This window comes from Haliotis asinina, chromosome 6, assembly GCF_037392515.1.
Source record: "Haliotis asinina isolate JCU_RB_2024 chromosome 6, JCU_Hal_asi_v2, whole genome shotgun sequence".
In the NCBI taxonomy this organism is placed as follows: Eukaryota; Metazoa; Mollusca; class Gastropoda; order Lepetellida; family Haliotidae; genus Haliotis; species Haliotis asinina.
In genome coordinates, this window is record NC_090285.1 from 40646031 (window position 1) to 40665683 (window position 19653).

The 19653-nt window shown below is 39.7% G+C and overlaps 2 protein-coding genes across 2 annotated transcripts; both read right to left on the reverse strand.

Moving 5' to 3' along the window:
• Positions 1-1635: 1635 nt before the first annotated feature.
• Positions 1636-8872, reverse strand: LOC137288050 (uncharacterized). The gene is made up of 7 exons (XM_067820415.1): positions 8732-8872; positions 7995-8315; positions 4827-5141; positions 4357-4509; positions 3373-3495; positions 2354-2435; positions 1636-2240 (listed from the first exon to the last, which is right to left on the reverse strand). The coding sequence occupies exons 1-7, from the start codon at positions 8799-8801 to the stop codon at positions 2033-2035; spliced, it is 1272 nt and encodes a 423-aa protein (XP_067676516.1). The 5' UTR covers positions 8802-8872; the 3' UTR covers positions 1636-2032.
• Positions 8873-13948: 5076 nt separating this feature from the next.
• Positions 13949-15190, reverse strand: LOC137287878 (uncharacterized). Its single transcript, XM_067820258.1, has one exon. It carries the CDS (start codon positions 15188-15190, stop codon positions 13949-13951), a length of 1242 nt encoding a protein of 413 aa, XP_067676359.1.
• Positions 15191-19653: the final 4463 nt, after the last annotated feature.

The following is a 19653-nucleotide window of genomic DNA, read 5'->3' on the forward strand; positions in this document are numbered from 1 at the left end:
GAAAACCATATATACTCAGAGGAAGAAACACATTGTGACACACAGACAGCAAACTGAATCATTATTTATTGCCACAGTAAAGAAATGTTTTCACATGGAAAAACAAATGTATCAAGGCAGCATAAGCAAAACTCACTTGGCATATGCACATGCCACGCCAGAAAAAGAGGTTCACAAGCAGTGAGCGCGTCAAGTTTTCGCATTGCTGCATTCGTGGTACCACCCCTTCATTTAAGTCACTAAATATGGATGAAAGTCCGTTCTGGAGCTTTGTGAACGCGTACCTGGACCTGTTCTTTAGAGCTGATACAGGGTTCTTGTGGGCCAGATAACGCAAAACATGGCTGTGATTAAGAAACTCTTGTGCAACTCCACCAGCGCGTTGAAGCGTAACACCAGGGCAAAACGACAAATCGGTCATTTGAAAGATCTCGCATCGGAACCTCTCAGCTTTTGAGTTCCCCTCAGTCACAACCACATGCGTTCCTGGTGGAGATATCATCCAACCCCAAATACAAATGTCCCACCTCAAAAATGATCCCCCATCAGAACACACAGCCCGATGTAACGTTCGCGCCTGGAGACCTCCACCGCCAATTCCATAAAGAAGTCAATGCGACCAGTCGGTGATGAAAACTCGTACATGTTCTCTGCTCCACTGGAGGACGATGATCTTGTATCAGAATTAGAAGTCGCACTGGACGCACTGCTTTTATGCTGTAAACGTCATACGGCCCCGTTGTCAGGGATGGCTCAGCCTGTAAAGATTGCTGGAACCTGTATTGGAGGCGAGCGGTTCGAATCCTTAAGTCTTAGTGGGGTCGTTACTGTTAGGTGGCCCCTGTGACTATAACTTAGGCGTTTTGTCTCCATATACTTTGAACAGACGAGTAACGTAACGCTGCTAGGCAGAGGGCTGAGGCATGGCTATAACTCTCCATCTGTCATTTTGAGTCAGGAGATACATGTCAACCTTGTTCAAGAACTATGAATATAGGTGCTTTCTTACTTCTGCACTTCTGCAGTGAGTAGAAATGATTTGTCTCATGCTTCATGGTAATTTCGTGCAATTCATATTTTGTGTTGTCATTGTCTACACCTGTTGGTTTATTGATTCTCATGCACAATATCAGAATACAGATTGAACATAATATGCATGTATCAACAAGCAGCTGTTTGAATTATGAAGTATCCCGTCTTAATGAGATTATGTGTTTTTTCCTGGAGAACCTATGTCTAGCCGTGGGTATGGTTGGTTAGATACAGAGACGATGAATCCACATGACCTTACTTGGCTACATCATGACTACGAAACCTAGCATGTGGACAATATAGTTTTAACAACATGTATCAAACTGCTGATCATAATCAGCTACGTTTCAGGAAACAAATAATACTTCCAACACTATAGCCGAACTTGTGAAGGGATTAACCACTTGATTTGATGTATGTAGTTATTAGTGGCCCACAATTTCTGCACTAAATTTCATCTTCGTCAACACTGACAAGTCTGTTTCAGGTCAAAGTAACCGGACGTTTTGAAATGATACTTGTTGGAAATAAGCACAGCGAGCGGCTATCAGTTGTTACAACAGTTTCTTAAATTGAATTAGTAGCAAACCGTAGGGAGGATAGAAAAGGATATGTCATTGGAATATGAAATTTATTTTCAAATAACTGGGAAAAAAATAAGCACATAGTTTAGGGCATAGCTGACATATTCATAACAATGCAGGTGAAGTATATCAGGTATGACGCATTCATCAGGTATGTTGAAAGAGAAGGCGATAACTTTAATAAAGGACAAAATATAGACTGATTGGGCAGTGAATAGTGTCAAACATGACGTGGAATGCGAAACGCATCTTCTACGTTTTTTAGAAATATTGTAGAAAGGATAGGTTTAGATTATATACTTTAATTCATAAGCACATATTCGCTTTCATAAAGCATGTGGAATGATTGCAAAGTGATTACACAGAATCACATACTGACAGAAACGACTGAATCTACTACTGAGTAGCTGTAATGTCTATGTGTTAACATATGGGTCATCTCCACTGTATGAGTTAACATAGAAAGACCCTCCGCTGCTGGTTATGTGCCCGTAGTTATGTTCGTCACCAACGTCACTTGTATTACGTTGTATTCCATCGTAGACATTTGTAACACCATGCGCAGAAGGCGTTCCAGTATTCGATGAAGTGTTATGCTTCTTCCTTAAGGGCTTCACCACCATGCTGCAGTGATAAACATTTCACAATATACACAGCTGATATGTTCAACAGCAGACTGTGCAATAGAGAACTGTGTCTTATATGTGCATTCAAGATGTACCATCTGAAGTACTTACAAATATATGACGAGGCCTGCAATGATGAGCACAAGCATACCACACACCACGGACAAGGCTAACACAACATCCCCACTGTTGTCTGAAACATATATGTATCCGTTTAGAAAACACATGCAATCGTGAAGATGTCTGCCGGTGCAAGTTTCAGTTCACCTCTCAACATCGGACCTAAGTTCAACTTTGGACCACACTTAAAATTTAGCGGCAGTGCGATTTTCATGCATAATACATCTACCAATATGTATCTTTAGTCACTATATGGGATGCTAAAATTATCATCACCAGCAGACATCCTAATTGAGATTTGTGCGAAGCGAACGACTCTGAGACAACTTAACGAAAGGATAGCTGTAGTTGTGCACACTAAAACGCCAATACCATCCCATACGTGAAAATGGACAACAATGCCCGCTGTTTAATGTGACAGATTTCCGATTTCATTAAGGAAAAGTACTGAGACTATATGCTGACTATAAGTGGTAGCTTTCGCTTAATCAAGGACTAACATATCTACCACTGTTTATAAACGTACTTGTACATTTTATTCAACAGAGCCTTCACCAGCATCTAACAATAATCTACAAATGCTACTGGGTAGTGTTGATGCAGCAAGCATAATGCAAGGTCACAGTTGCTTAAATTCCATCTGAGATCCTGCATGCATACAGTGTGAGATACGTATTCTAAAACCACATTGGAAGGCAATGTTGACGATCGGTTTAAGATAATGATTCCCAGTGCTTGATTACCATAATGTGGCTAGTCCGTTGATACAAGTTGTGAATGTATTACAACCCAACAATTACGATATGGATATGGATGACTGAAGTATGGTTACAACAGTCCTGCAGGTCTGGTGGTGGTTTGTACTTCCATTCGACTGATCAGATATAGTTCTCAAATACGGTTGACACTATCGACATCACTAAACTAACACATAGCGACTGTATTCAAAGGCAATAGAAACATATAGTGCATACACACCGTACAGTATGTATGTAATTGCGAGTACGTACCTGTCTCTGTTGCTGAAACTGTATTTGATACCGCCGTCGTTGATTTGGAAGGCAGACGTGTTGCTATATTCTCTGCCGTGTGAGTAGTATGTCCACGCGTAGATGTCACGGTCTCAGAGGACGCTGTAATTTGAGATTTTCAGATCAGATGTAGTGCCAAGGAAGAGAGATATGTATATGTTGTTACGGTTAAGAATTTACCGTGACAACAATTTAAGAAATACCCTGTGAACCAGCAAAACGGAACAAAGACAAGTCATAAACGTTCAAAAAATATATTATTATGCAACTAGAGCAAGGTATACAAAGTCACAAGTCAATGGGACACAAGATATATATAGTAGCAAACTCACCAAAGTCTTGGTGTGAGAGAGAATCAACTATGGCTGAATGTCAACACAGCGATCGGTGCGACAGCAGATAATGTAGGTCTGGCGTTGACGGGTAAGCGTGGCAGTAACTCAAGCAAATATGAATGAGTGTGAGTGTCGCCCTCAACACGGCAAACAGCCTTTATATATATTTACTGAGTCATTTCCCGAAAGTGCGGGCACAAACGAACATCATCAACACTGTAGAATGCCCTCGGATAAGTGTCCCGGAAGTAGACACATCGAAAACTAGGAGCAGATCCATTCCGGAAAACCAGAATGCTAAAAGTGTTGACCAGTTATTAAAACGGAATGTGACCCATCATATTTAATATTCAAAACACTAAATGTTGTGACCCAATGATAATTATTACTGAATTAATAACAAAAATATACAGAAAATACATACTCGTAAAAATGTTGACTTTCTTTGTTATCATTTATGGATTATCTTTTCGTGGACATTCTTCAAATGCATCAACTGGACAGGTATACCCGTTCACGAAAATGATGTAGATACATTATTTAACCTGCTAGCTTTCTCTGCAGAGAAATTATACCGGAATAGTGGTCGGCCATGGAGGTATAATGTACCGTGTCAATAAACACTGACCTATAGTTGTAAGTTGTGCAGTTTTTGGAGTTTGTGTTGATGTGTCCGAGGTACCTGGACCCGATGTTCTCTGTGAACTTGGCAGTCGCTGAGTTGATGTAGTTGTTGTTGATGCATCCAGCATTTCTCCGCTGATCGTTATGTTTATTTGGCCTGAATCGATGAACAAGATATTTCTCAACTAAATTTCTAGGTCCGAGTGACATGTGCATCTGTAAGAGGGAAACTAACAGAAAATAGACTCTTGTAAAGCCATGTGTAAAATTCATTTCAAGAACAGTATGTAAGACACATTACTGTGAATGGCATACGCTAAGTATGAGAATTGCACCAGTTCTTATTTTACTTTTAATAGATTGATAACTACTAGTAGCCGTATAAAACATATGGACAAATCATAGTTAATACAATTCAACGACATCCGCTTAAAGATACATATGATCAATGCAGTTAGGCATTATAGTACACACCAGCAACACGTATCCATACATTTGATCCATCCTGGTCATGGTTATCGTAGACTATAAGTATTTCGGCAGCTGGTTCAGGTAATACCCTGTTGTACTGGGCCACATTCACGTTTGTCCAGAGTTGTCTCCCGTCTCCTGAGATGTTAAGCATCCCTGACCTCATCCGCTGTTCTACCAACGTAACTTCTACATTCTGCCCTGTGATCTTAACAACACAGCTACTGTTCACACCGACACTGTCAGGGAAGCCGGGAGAATGGAGGTACATCGACCCGTTTACTGTTGTTGTGACTGGACTACACATGTTCATACTACCTGAAACACAACGACATATGACTAGTACAACAACGCATGTGATTTCCTTTCATAACAAAGCTATCTATCATCAACGGGAGATGGCACTGGGATGAAGACCTCTCCCCGAAATATTACTGAAAACATTTATTTTGAACAATGTATGCGAAAAAAATATATTTCTGTGAGTATCGTGTGACGTCACAAGCTTCGTACGTCAGGCAGCAATTGGCTGTAATGCACTGAGTGCACGGGAAACATGTTTTCTTGGGGTGACGTGTCACCAGTCAGTGTTACTACTCAGACACTCATTTCTTCGTCAGCACATCGAAACCAACCCGGGTCCACTGACTCTGGAACAGCTGGTCAAAGATGCTATAATGATTCCACTACCGAGGTAAAATCAGAAATCACTTCACTGAAATCCAATATCTACAAACCCGACATGTGGACAACTTGAACACGCAGTCAAGGTAATACCGTCTTATGTCAACAATATGCAGCAAAATCAAGACTTAATATATTCTGACATCGATGCTGTGACTGATAAGGAACATGAAATGAGCAAAAATATCAAAGTATGATGAGGAGTTGGATAAACCTGAATAGATCAGTGTAATGACAATGTTATTGTCCATAGTATATCCGAATCGGAAGGTGAGAAATCTATGGGTGAGTGAGTGAGTTAATGTTTAACGTCACATCGGCAATATTGCAGCCATATCGTGACGAGAACCAATAATAATATACCTAATTGAGAATGGTAAAAGACCTGTCAACGAAGGACAGTAAAACAACTAGACTATCACAGACAGACATGTAAAACTAGTAATTAATCTAAAAAAGTTAACTCTAGAGGACGACACAATATAAAAACAGGCTATAGACCACCAACAACTGAAGGAAGATCACCATACCAGGGTCCATGGGGACTTACAGTACCTTTGCTACCTGCATGGACCCTAGCTGGATTTACACCATCCTTTCAGCCGTTGGCGATTGTGCGAAAGTTTAGCCAAAGAGAAATCTATGGCCTGTAAACAAACATTGCTGTCAATTTTCAACGAATATGTTACGTTTCAGTCCTCTCAGTCCACAGACGTACCGCGTCATACGTGCTCACTGTCCAGGAGTGCGACGTGATAACGCTACAAAATCACGCCCTGTGATAGCAACATGAAGTTAGATTGGATTCGGAAATCGGGATTGGGGATTCGAATCCCGAATCTGCATATTTTTTTAAGATTCGGGATTCCAATCCCCAGTCTGAACCTTTTTTCAGATGATGGATTCCAATCCCAAACCTGGGGATTGTCATAAAATAATTTTAAAAATCAGATTCGGGATTTTGAAGAATAATGCCAATATACATTATCTAATGTTCTATGTGCTACTTGTTGAATGTTAAGAAAACTTAGATTTGAGGTTCAAATATGGAAAACTGTAGTTTGGTTGTTGATATTATTAAGTTACACATGTTCGCGAGGAGCACCTCGAACGTTAGATAATGTATATTGATTGTTGGTCATCGCAGAAAAAATAATGAGGTTTCCACATTTCCTGAAACCTACATGAATCTGGGCAATGTCAAAATCATAGAACTTTACATTTACGGAAAATATTATTTTTGGTTTCAGGCAGTTTCCTATCAAGTCTGGAAACTCCTGGAAAGCAACAAGGTTAGTTTCCAGTTCTGCAAACTGACAGGAAAGTATTATTGTTAGTTTCCACTGCATAAAACAACTGGAAAACATCATCGATGGTTTCCATTAGTACTAGTGAGATCTTGAATGTTAGGATTGTAGAAAAATACTTTTAATGATCATTTCTATAGTATGCATCGCCATGACTTCAGGTAAAACTGACAGTCTACCACACCAATAATATTCTTCGGTTCCTTTGAATGGACATTTTCCTAAATCATCCACCATCAAATTTAGCAAACCTAGTCTAAATGTTATTAACTTATACCTTAAGTCATTGCATTAGAGTCCAGATAAATATTTTTTAGTGAATGTTGTAGTGAAGTTTTAAATGTTCTATAACAATCATAACGCGTGCTATTATTCAAACTTGCTTGTCATTCATGATGGACATATTAATAGCTCGATTGCGCAAATTGGTAATATTTCACGTTACAATATCCTCTATCTGAATTCTGGTGTACAGAACCAATCATTACTTTGAACATAGCAGATCGGCACTTTAAATGTAGGTTTCTGGATATATATAAACACCAACAATAATCCACCTGGGACCGCCCGAGCATATTTTTCCTTTAACGAGACAAGTACTTGCCCATGCTGATTGGCTTTTTCGTGAACTGAAAGCGCCTTCATCTACAGAGTTTGTTTCTATATTTTCGTGTGACACATAATCCAGACAAAACCATGAAACGTACCAAACCAACCAAATATTTCACCGTTCTTAAATTGGAAAATTATTGGTGAATAAATATTTCTGGATACTTTCATAAAGATAAGTCTTGTTCATGCCGCGGAAGTTAACATTCGTAGGTCCACTGGTGACACGCTTTTGTTGATTGCACTTGAAGAAATGCCGTCATTTCTAAGTTGTTTCTTACTGACAGCCACGTAATGCCCCGTCAGCAACCACAGTTACCGTCCATACAGTACTGCTTTACTTTAGCACTGAGCAGGGCCCGCTTGCACAGAGCATTCTTAGTTACAATCAATCTTAGGCCCCTACAATCAACTTTACAATCACCGTACAATTGCTCTAATCCACATGCACAAAGACGATCTTAAGACAGCACGGGGCTGAAATTAAAGAAATCAGTGTTTACACAGATTTAATCAGGGTTTGCCAATAATCACTATTAATATATACAGGTATACCATATTGCAGTCTCACCTTTGATACATTTGTACTTTACTTCAGCAGCAGGATCGGTAACATTGCAGTTGCTAATGGTCTGCACCGTCATAGCTTCGAAACATGACTGTTTCCCATTACATGTACAGTTGACGATCAGGCCATTCTGACTGCTGGTGATGAGCGTACTACAAACCGCAGCAGATTTCAGACGGCATGTCGCTGCATCTCCATCCACATCCCCATCCCCATCCCCATACGCCTCGTGCTCCACATGTATCCATTCACCGTTAGAACACTGAAGCTGTACTGCAAAGCTGTTTGACAAGGCCTCTTTACATCCTTTTCCTGTTCTTACACCTTTGAATATAATACCTGATATTATACACTTAAAGATATTACTCCAATCAGAGGCAATATTCTGACTGTTGTTTTGTTTTGTGTTTGGTCTTTGTTTTGTTCTTATTCTTCTTTATATTTATTTGCTCCTTAACATATTTGAGACATACGTAAATGTATTTCTGTGTGATATAAGACATTATTAATCCAATCAATGACAGCTGAAAACTAAATTTCCCAATAATGTCATAAATGAAATCGTATATTACATTTTACATGGTGAATGCCTTAAATGCACCATTTAAACGGACGCATGATACAGTTAAAAAACCAAATCCCTCATTATTTCAAACAATATATAACATTCGACATGGCGTCTGCATTAATACACTATTTCACACGCAGTATAACATATCATGTGGTACGGTGAGTACCACCGTATGCAGACATAATGTAATACCCATACGCTATGAACGCTGTCCCAACAACTACGCATCTGGTATTCATTGCTGTTGTAGCGTCTTCGAAGTCCGAAGTCAAGTTCAAAAATGTTGTATTACCCCGTAGTCTCAGCCTGTTTGAGCTACCTGTCCGTGAAATCCACACATTTGATCAAGTACTATCCATATCATTGTCAACTCATTTCCTTAGTAGTAGCGAAAGCAATGGAGCAAGGGTCGCAAGACAGGGAAGTGAAATAGCCTCAAATGCTTTTATATTTTCAACTCAGCCATGGCCCCCTGTAAATGAAGTCACAGTGCCATTCAGTGCAGGGACATGTCGCGTGAGAGGGAAATGAAATAACCGCATTGACAATAACAGCTTTGTACGTATACAGGGGAAGGGGTTTGTTAACCACTAACTCTTGAGTAATCCTTGATAGGTGGAGAGTAATCCTTGAGGTTTGGGGAGTAATACTGGAGGGGGGGGAGAGAGATCCTGGAGTAGTGGCGCGAAACGCTTGACATAATTTGATCGATACTGTCAACAGTTATCAACACCAGTGATTACAATGCACGTGTGATTCTTAAAACTAACGATTTTACGGTACAAAAACTTGCAAATGCACTCAACTACAATCCAGCCTGTCTATATCACGCAGGTTGGAAATAATAGGTCCGTGCCAGATGAACTAGTGACTGATATCATCATAAACGTGCCATGTCCTTGATTATGTCACAATCTCGGCGTTACATCGGACTCATGTTTTGATATGTATTTCTGCTGTCTGGCCACACCTACACCTTACGGTTGTTCTTTACTTTCTGGGATATATATTTTTTCTGTACCTTTGGTCCACTTTTTCTTATGCTGGATGAACAAATCAACCGTCAGATTTCATACTAAAACAGAGCATTATCAACTGTATCAACCAGCCCTCACACACTTATAGTGGCAACATGGCAAAGCAGTTGAGTGAGTGAGTGAGTGAGTTAATATTTAACGTCACATCGGCAATATTTCAGCCATATCGTGACGGGAACAGACCACTGAAAACGAATATGTGTGTGTTATAAAACCTGTCGACAAAGGACAGTAAAACAACTACAGTATCACAATTTGAATTAAAACTAGCTTGGAAAGTTAAAACTTATAGCAATATTCAGACAATACAATATAAAAACAGACTATATATCGCCAGCAACAGAAGGTAGGTCACCATACTAGGGACCATGGGGACTTACAGTACCTTAGCTACCTGCATGGACCCTAGTTGGATTTACACCATCCCTTCAGCCGCTGGCGAGTGTACAATATGCTAGCCACAATTAAAACAACAGGAATACTACGATTAAAAGCCTGGTAGAATTAAATTTACTATGAATGTTTTTGGACTTACGTACCCTCTCAGGAGGACAATATTTTTACAATACTTCAACCCCCTTTGAGGGTACAGCCACTAACAATTCTAGTTACGAATCCAAACTACCAATTATTAAAATATATCTTTTTACAGAAACATATTGCTCACAATTCAATCAAAAAATCAATTTCTTTTAAAAAACCAATAATTAAATGAAAACTAACGCTGGTAAAAAGATCCTTCATCGTTTTAACTGTAAAATACATATCCCTTGTGATGGAGAATTCGACACAGTCAAGCAGAATATGCTTGACCGTGACTCTCTCATCACAAGGGATACAAAATGGAGGATCCTCACCTTTTAACAGGTATGCATGAGTATATCTAGTGTGGCCAATACGACATCGTCGCAGTATGACCTCTTCAAATCTGGACTGACAACCCAAGTGGGTATAACCAATGTAAGGTTTTATCTCATGTAATTTATTTATACCAACTTGGGTGTCCCACTTCTTCTGCATCAGATCATGGATATAAGATCTAATGTTAGCTTTATAATCAGTGTAGGGAAGAAGAAGTGGTGTCACAGATTTGTTGAGTGCTGCCTTGGCAGCAAGATCGGCCATTGTGTTACCAGAAATGCCTACATGGCTGGGTAACCAACAGAAGACGATGTCGTATTGGCCAGTAGCAAGATTATTATACAGTTCAATAATTTCAATTAAAAGTGGATGTTTACAAGAAAGATGTTTAATAGCCTGAAGGCAAGAAAGAGAGTCTGAATAGATTATATACTGTTTACGTTTCGGGTGTCTTTGAATATATTTAAGAGCTGTTAATATGGCGTTAGCTTCTGCTGTAAAAATAGAACTATTATCTGGTAATCTAGAAGATATTGTTCTGGATCCAATGACAGTGGCACAAGCCACTGCGCCACCATTCTTGGACCCATCTGTATATAAGGATGTATAATTGCTATATTTATGTTTCAAATGATTATATTCTTGTTTATACTGTAATTCATTCGTTTCTGACTTTTTTAATGAAGTTAATGTTAGGTCCACTTGGGGTCTGACCAACTGCCAAGGAGGAGAAGAAAGAAGACGGGAGGGAGCTATGTTTTCCAGCTCAATGCCAGCAGCAGAAAGAAAGGGTTTAATTCTATGTCCTAGAGGCGGGACAAGAGAAGACTTTTTGTTGTATAAATCCTCATAAAGGGGATTGAAGACACAGCTATATGCAGGGTTAGATTCATTAGAGTGTAATTTAGTTATGTATTGTAAGGATAATTTAATACGACGTTGTGTAAGAGATGGTTCATCGGCCTCAACGTAAAGACTGTCAATAGGTGAAGTTCTGAAGGAACCAAGACAAAGTCTTAGACCTTGATGATGGACAGAATCAAGAAGTTTCAGGTGGCTTTTGCAGGCTCCGCCATATACGATGGAGCCATAATCAAGTTTGGAACGGACAAGTGATCTGTATAAGTGTAGGAGAGTAGCTTGATCCCCTCCCCACTTTGAGTTCGAAACAACTTTAAGTAAATCGAGTGCCTTCAGGCATTTAGTTTTTAGGGATTTGATATGTGGCAAAAAAGTTAAATGGGAGTCGAAAATAAGACCCAAGAACTTGGCCTCCTTCACAACTTTGATGAGAGTGCCATTTAGAAATAGTTCCGGATCCTTATGATGCTTATATTTTCTACAAAAGTGAAGGCAATTAGTTTTAGACTTTGAGAATTTAAAGCCGTTTTGTAGACACCAGGTATTTATTTTATTTAAACACAACTGCAATTGCCGTTCAATAGTGTGCATATTTTTCCCACGACAAGAAATATTAAAATCATCCACAAAAAGTGATCCGTCTACTGGATCATTTAAAACCTTGGATAAACTATTGATTTTAATACTAAACAATGTGACCGACAAAATACTGCCTTGTGGAACACCCTGATCCTGATTATAATGGTCAGACAGGGTAGAACCCACTCGGACTTGAAATTGTCTGTCACTCAAAAAACGTGAAATAAAAAGAGGCAAACGACCCCTCAAACCAAAATCATGTAAATCCTTTAAAATACCATGCTTCCAGGTGGTATCGTATGCTTTCTCAAGATCAAAGAATATCGATACTGCATGTTGTTTATTAACTACTGCATTTTTAACGAAGGATTCTAGTCGTACCAAATGATCAATGGTACTACGGTTTTTCCTAAAACCACACTGAATATTTGTTATAAGTTTATTGGTTTCAAGATACCACGTTAACCTACTGTTTACCATTCGTTCCATGGTTTTACAAACACAACTCGTTAAAGAGATTGGTCTGTAATTAGACGGATCAGTATGATCCCGGCCAGGCTTTGGAATAGGGACAACAATGGCATTACGCCACGAAGGTGGAAACTCTCCTGAAGTCCATATGTGATCAAATATTTCTAAAAGGATTTCTAAACATGAGTCGGGCAAATGCTTTAGAAGCTGGTAGTGAATATTATCAGCTCCTGTTGCAGTATTATGAGCTTGCTCAAGGGCAGTATGGAGCTCATATAATGAAAATAATTCGTTATAATCTTCACCATTGTCTGAATTAAAATTGATTTTTTTCTTCTCCTGTTCTTTCTGATATTTTTGAAACTCAGGGACATAATTTGATGAAGATGAATTCTTGGCTAAGGTTGCACCAAGTTTATTTGCAATGTCAGTTTTGTTAGTTAATATAGTCTCACCGTCCTTCAGATGATGAATAGTAGATTTGGAGCCTTTGCCCTTTATTCTTTGGATCATGTTCCACACCTTTGACATTGGTGTACGTGAATTTATTCTGGAAACATAATCTCGCCAAGACTGACGTTTGTTTTGTTTAAATGCACGTCTAGCCTTAGCGTTAGTAATTCTGACTTTGTCTAGATTATGGACAGTAGGATGTTTGCGAAAATATTTTTCAGCTTTCTTCCTACACTTTCTAGCCTGTTTACATTCATTAGTAAACCATGGTTTACGAATGTGCGGAATTGGAGAGGACTGTGGAATTGTTTTGTCAGCAATGTCGTTTAGGATGCTCGAAAACGACTGTATAGGATCTTCACTGTTCTTAAAAAGATCACGCTTCAAGTGTTCAACACACAGAGTCTGATATAAAGACCAATCAGCCCTGGCAAAGTTCCTTCTTAATACAGGTGGATCATCAGCAGGGTTTATGTTTTTGAGAATGGTGGGGAAGTGATCACTGCCACATAGGTCATCATGGACCATCCATTCAAATTCATTATATAAGGTGGAATCAGCTAGTGATAGATCCAGGGAAGAATATGTTCCCGTGGCTGGATGTAAATAAGTGACTGAGTCGTCATTTAAAATACATAACTTATTATCGGAAATGAATTCCTCTAAACTTTTACCTTTATTATTAGTATTTTCACTTCCCCAAAGCGGATTGTGTCCGTTAAGGTCCCCCATAATAATGCATGGTTTTGGAAGCTGATCATATAGATTTTGAAGATCGGATTGGCGAACATCTGAAGATGGAGGAATATACAAACTGCACAATGTCAAAACAATGTGTAAAGTCAGGCGAACTGCAACTGTTTGAAGATTCGTATTTAGAGTAACAGGGCTATGTGTCACACTCTGGTGAACCAAAATAGAAGCACCTCCAGTTGCTCGATCTCCCGGAGGAGAAAAAGAATGATAATTGTTGAACTGTCGTAAAGTAAAGGTATCAGTAGTTTTTAAATACGTCTCTTGGAGACATAGCGCTGATGGCTGAAAGTCCTGTATCAGCAATTGCACTTCGCTGAAATTGTTTTTCAGTCCTCTACAATTCCACTGCAGTATATGTGACAACTGTGTCATGGTGCCTCAATGGGCGATCTTTCACGTGAATGTGAAGAAGAACTATTCCTCCGCTTGTCCTGTTGGGACAAAGTTACGTCCATGTCTAGAGGTCCAAATGAATTTTGGAGAGGAACCTCTGAAGGTGAAGAGTCAGTAAGTGAGAGATTTCTATTTAACTTTTTCCCTTTCTTTCGTTTTGATTGAACTGTGGCTGGTTGTGAACTGGCACGTTGCAAGGTAGGCGTTTGTGATGACTCAGGCTGAACATCAGTCTGAGACCCAGACGTCGACAGGATAACTTGGGCAGTAGCTTGTTTGGGTGAAAGGACGGGTTTTTCTGACTTGACCCATGTCAAGTCAGTCTGACACAATACAGACGATGTTACCACAGATCGGGAGACTGCAGCGGAATAAGTTTTAGTCAATGGAGGTGTTGTCTGAGTTTGAAACAGTTTCTTTGCCTCCAGGTAAGAAATATTATTTTGACACTTGAGTTTCATGATATGTGATTCTGTTTGCCACACTGGGCAAGACTTGGAAGACGCAGCATGAGTGCCATTACAATTGCAGCATTTGAGGTCCTTCTGGCAGTCAGTGCCATCATGGTTGTCACCACACCGATGACAGACAGGAGAGTTCCGACATGAGTTTGAACCATGTCCAAACTTTTGACATTTATAACATCGGAGTGGAGTGGGGACATACACCTCCACTCCAATGTTAAAATAGCCTGCTTTGATGGAATCAGGAAGGGACGAACGAGCAAAAGTCATTAAGTATGTATTTGTGTTAATGATAACACCATCTTTCTTTATTGTGAAACGTTTGACAGCAGTTACCGCCTGGTCTTTCAACTCGGTAGTGATTTCATCCTCAGACATGTCAGACAGGCAACGAGCCCTGTCACGAACAATGCCTCGACAAGAGTTCAGAGACCTGTGCACAGTCACAGCAACCTCAACATTTGCAAATGTTTTGATTGACAGCAAATTGAGAGACTGCTGTCTCCGTGCACACTCCACAAGAAGCGAACCACTACGGAGACGGGTGACGTTGCTCACCTCACCACAAATCCCAGATATAGCTTTGGAAATGGCAAATGGGTTTAGTTTGATTGGTGAAAAATCAACAGCCTCGATCACCAGAAATCGTGCCCATGAATCATTGTTAAAAGAAGTATTTCCAGATGAAACATCCAAATCCTCAAGACGTCTTTTCTTTTCGCTGCGAGATGAACCAGAGTTTATTAGTGCCATGATGAAAGAAAAACGTTTCAGCACCCCTGCTCCCCACCCACCATGGAGTGTCAACAAGGACGGTGTCAAATAGCATCGGATATCCTAGATGCCGACACCAGGGATACAAGGATGTTATACTCCAGTGAGTATGACACAAATAGCAACATTTGTATACCATATTAACTGCCAGGGTGGTTCTGCCCATGACAAGAAATTGGACACATGTTGAATCTGGAGGTCAACATCACCAGATTGGCCCTTGAGCCACCGCCTTCTGGCACAGGACTCTAGGCAATGTAAATATATTACAGAGTAGAACGCACCAATGTAAAGTTATGAATCATTTAAACATTGCAAATCAAAAATGTCCAAGACCCAAAAGATAATTTACTGTGCAAATATAATCACCATGCACAGGGCTTGGCGTGACCAGCCGATTGGTCGAACCGGGCCCATTCGACCACCCGTCTAGGTGAAGTCAGGGCCAAAGTGGTGTGTTGAGCAACAGGAACACGGTTCCAGGCCCCTGTTACCCTCAACCACCAGGATCCCGTCCTCCACCGACACAGGGCCGCAACCCACGGCCAACGGGTTGGTGGATCAAATATACCCCCGGGTCCACAACGGGGGTGTCGGCGAGCTCTTGGCGTTACCCAGCACCCACCACGAGGAGGTGGCTCGCCACGGGTGCCCAAAGCAGTTGAGATGCTTGGGCCGCTGAGGTGGTAATCCCGATTGCACTAGACGATAGGGGTGAAACGGTATAGCGCGGTATTAGAAGAACCGCGATATTTGGCCATCGATTCGGTATACCGTACTGGATTCCAAAATTTCGGCATTTTCGGTTTTCGTACCGTCATTTTAAAAACCTCTTTATACCTTTTCTAAAATGTCTAGAAATCGAATCATGTTGTCCAAGTCTATGCATTCCTAGACGGTCGCCATTTACCTGGAAGTAAGTTCGGAATTGCCTTGAATGGCTTCTATTCAGATCTGCAAGTCAGCAAGACATAAGTACCTGGGTTCCTTTATCAGTTATATCAAATAAAAATATTTGTCCAATCGTGTCATAGAATACGTTAGATGCAGCAACTGATCTGACACATAAAAAACAGTAGTTTCCTAATTTTCTTACAACCCCAAGCATCAAGCAGAACATGAACATGGGGTTTAGTGAGAACATATATCGAGAGGTAAATTCTTACCTCACATATGTCGTCAGTAAATCTACCTTAGAATCTCGAAAATAGTTTTGCAACTATTCGACATTTATACATGTCTGATAGTTCATACTTTTTATAGAATTAATGTTTAACAGATAACCTCACTGGCTTTTAGACCGAATGGGTTATGAGTCTTATGCAAATGTAATAATTACAATTCGATATACAGTGTTCAATTTTGCAGCTCGTATCGGTGTTATTTATTAATCCAATCAATTAAAAACATTATCGGCTGGAAGAATTCATTCATGCAAAAATATCAAAATTTCTACTTGATACACATCATTATTATATCTCGATATGTTTCAACAATTGGTCAGCAATGAATGTTACTACTTGCTTTTGGCTGTTATTTATAGACATGTGATCCTTTCTGCAAGACTGTCGTCAGCGTGAGTGATCTTGCGTGAGATCTGGAACGCATGCTATTACGAATAATACCGATGATTGCACGAAGGATCACTTTCCATTTGCTATCCAGTTCTCATGTGTTGTGTTAATTTATTTACTATAATTTATATAATGATAGTTTTGTTTATTCAAAATAACAAAGATTACTGTTAAGTTTTTCCATGTTATTAAACAATGTAAAGTTTTGTTTGGCTACTGTTGTCAGTTTTCTGCATTATGATAATACCTCATATACCGAAACGAAAAGGACCGAACCGAAAGCCTTTTCTACCGCAATACGTACCATACCGTGATGAGTGCGTACCGCTTCACCCCTGCTAAAAGAAAGGTTGATGTTCAATAGCTGCGTCACTATTGTTTAACACACTAATTGTTGCGTTGTTGTGAGTGTTTTCTAACCGATTTTCTAGAGCATGTAATGTCTACATTTGGATTGCAAATTCATTTATTGTTAGCAATCCACTATCCGTGAAATATGCACCCCGAATTTAACATATTCATCAGCTTCCAGGAAAAAGTTCAATTTTTATATATTCTATATATGACGTCTTCTTGTTGCACAGAACTCCAGAATGTAGAGGGAGAATAAAAATTCCCTGCATAATTGGACAGGATGAACATACACATATTTTGCATTCGGCAAGAGAATACAATAACTGTATTTACTAACTGGAGAAGAAAGAAGTGTTTGTAAACAGCTTGCGTAATATCCAGCATTTCTATCACATACATATGGGCGTAGATTTGTACAAAATCAGTGAGGTCGGTTTTTGGAATGTACTAAAGCTGTAAGGTTGACATTCACGCAAACGTCATTAACGAAAATTGGTGTCATCACACGTTGTACGAACATTATAGAATCCCCTCATTTCTAAGATGAAGCCACTCATTCCACAGCTTCAAGGGTAATACGCAATTAAACGGTCCGGAAATAGTCCTCCACACATCGGCAAACTATTACTAAACAAAATAACCTCATTTCGAACATATTTGGGCCTGTATACTCAAATTCAAAATTTATGTAAAGACATTGAAAGCTATGCTTCCAAGTATACTGAGGTAAGGTACTTTTCAAAACAAGGCTTGGGGATAGAATCTACCGGGCAATGCAGAACACTTTATTCACATAGCACACTCAAGCAAACAGTTGCACATATCTGTTCTGCATAATGTTCTTGCATACACCAGTAAGTGTGATTCATTAGGAGGGATACAAAGCTCGTAAAAATCGAACCCGTGAAGATCAGGGTAAGAATTGGTACTCTGCAACCCATGTTGTCGTAAGAGGCAACTAACGGGATCGGGTGGTTAGACTTGCTGACTTGTTTGGCACAAGTCATCGTATCTGAATCGCCTAAAACGATGCTCATGCTGTTGATCACTGGATTGTCTAGTAGAGAATCAATTATTTATTTGAGCGTTATATTACTCATATACCTAGAATACTTTTGAGTGTCACGTTACACAACAACCAAACCAAACCGGTCGTAAATTTAGATTTAAGCAAATGTCATATTTAGTCATGGTATTATTACCGAGTGTCTTTACACTATGTTTAACAATGGCACGCAACGTATTTAAACTTGTTATCAAATGGGAATGTTTTCGACTATTACACATGTATATCCTTTGGTGCTGCCATTCATCGATTCGAAATACACACATTTTTATGTACATAATGCATACATATTATGAACAGACATAATACGTTTCACATGTAATGCCCGATAACTCAAGATGACATAAGGTGTCAACAAACTCATCGGCGATTCCTGGAATGTCAACGACATACAAGAAAGGAAATATTAACCACCTTCAACGAGCGTGCAAGGGTTACACGTTGCTGAGAGAGACCCGTCATCACATTCATCACTCTTTCCTGAACTTTCATGTATATCATTATCAACCATCCCGTCAACAGTACCGCCTCTGACAAGTCTCCATGACACAAGCTGTCTTCAGTCGTGCTTTCTTCATCCTGGATGCCGACTTCTGTACTGACATCATAGTTCTCTGTAGTAGCAGGTCCCCCACTGTACACATCGTGTTCGGTCATTTGACATGTTGATTTTGTACTGTTACATATTGAAAACTGTCCATCGATTCCACGTGATCAAGGTCAGCTTTCAGGTCAGGTGATTTCGGGTGATTAAGTACCCCCAAAATTTTTTTTCCTTTACCAGATTATCTGGTGACGGAATATTGCCCGACTGCCCCATGTTGTCACTTTTGTTTAGTCTAGAAGAATGTACAGTACCGATTCTGGGCGCTGGTTTCTTCTTTGCATTTAATGACACATCCCATCCCCATTTTCAGGCACAAATGTTGGGCCTATGATAAATAATATTGGTTGCCATCATTAATTCGTTAACGGTTATGATGTTAGGACGGATCCGAATGTTATTGGTGGAGCATTTAGAGAGCGTGGGTGTTTGCGTGAGTACGGGTTTTATGTCGCTTTCAGCAATGTTCCTGAAATACACATTTTGTTCGTGTCGGGAGACACTTTCATAGCTGACGGGGAGACTGTCGATTTCAAAACAGTTCCAAAGGAATGAAGACGTCGCTATTCCGGATCACCAGATTTGTGCAGACACAATTGCTTTGCCTCTGCCAAGTTTAACTGCCTGGATTTTTATGATTCTTGTGTTTACTTCCCTTCCAGTTTCATTGTATAAAAATTATTTGGTCCACACTCGATTATTTACGGACCGCCGACATATAGCTGGAATATTACCGAGTGCGACATAAAACTAACCTACCTCACTCATTGTATACAAACCAAAAGGAAAATGATGATATTGACTCGTGTTCAGTGATAAAATCGCTATTGACCTCTTTGTCATA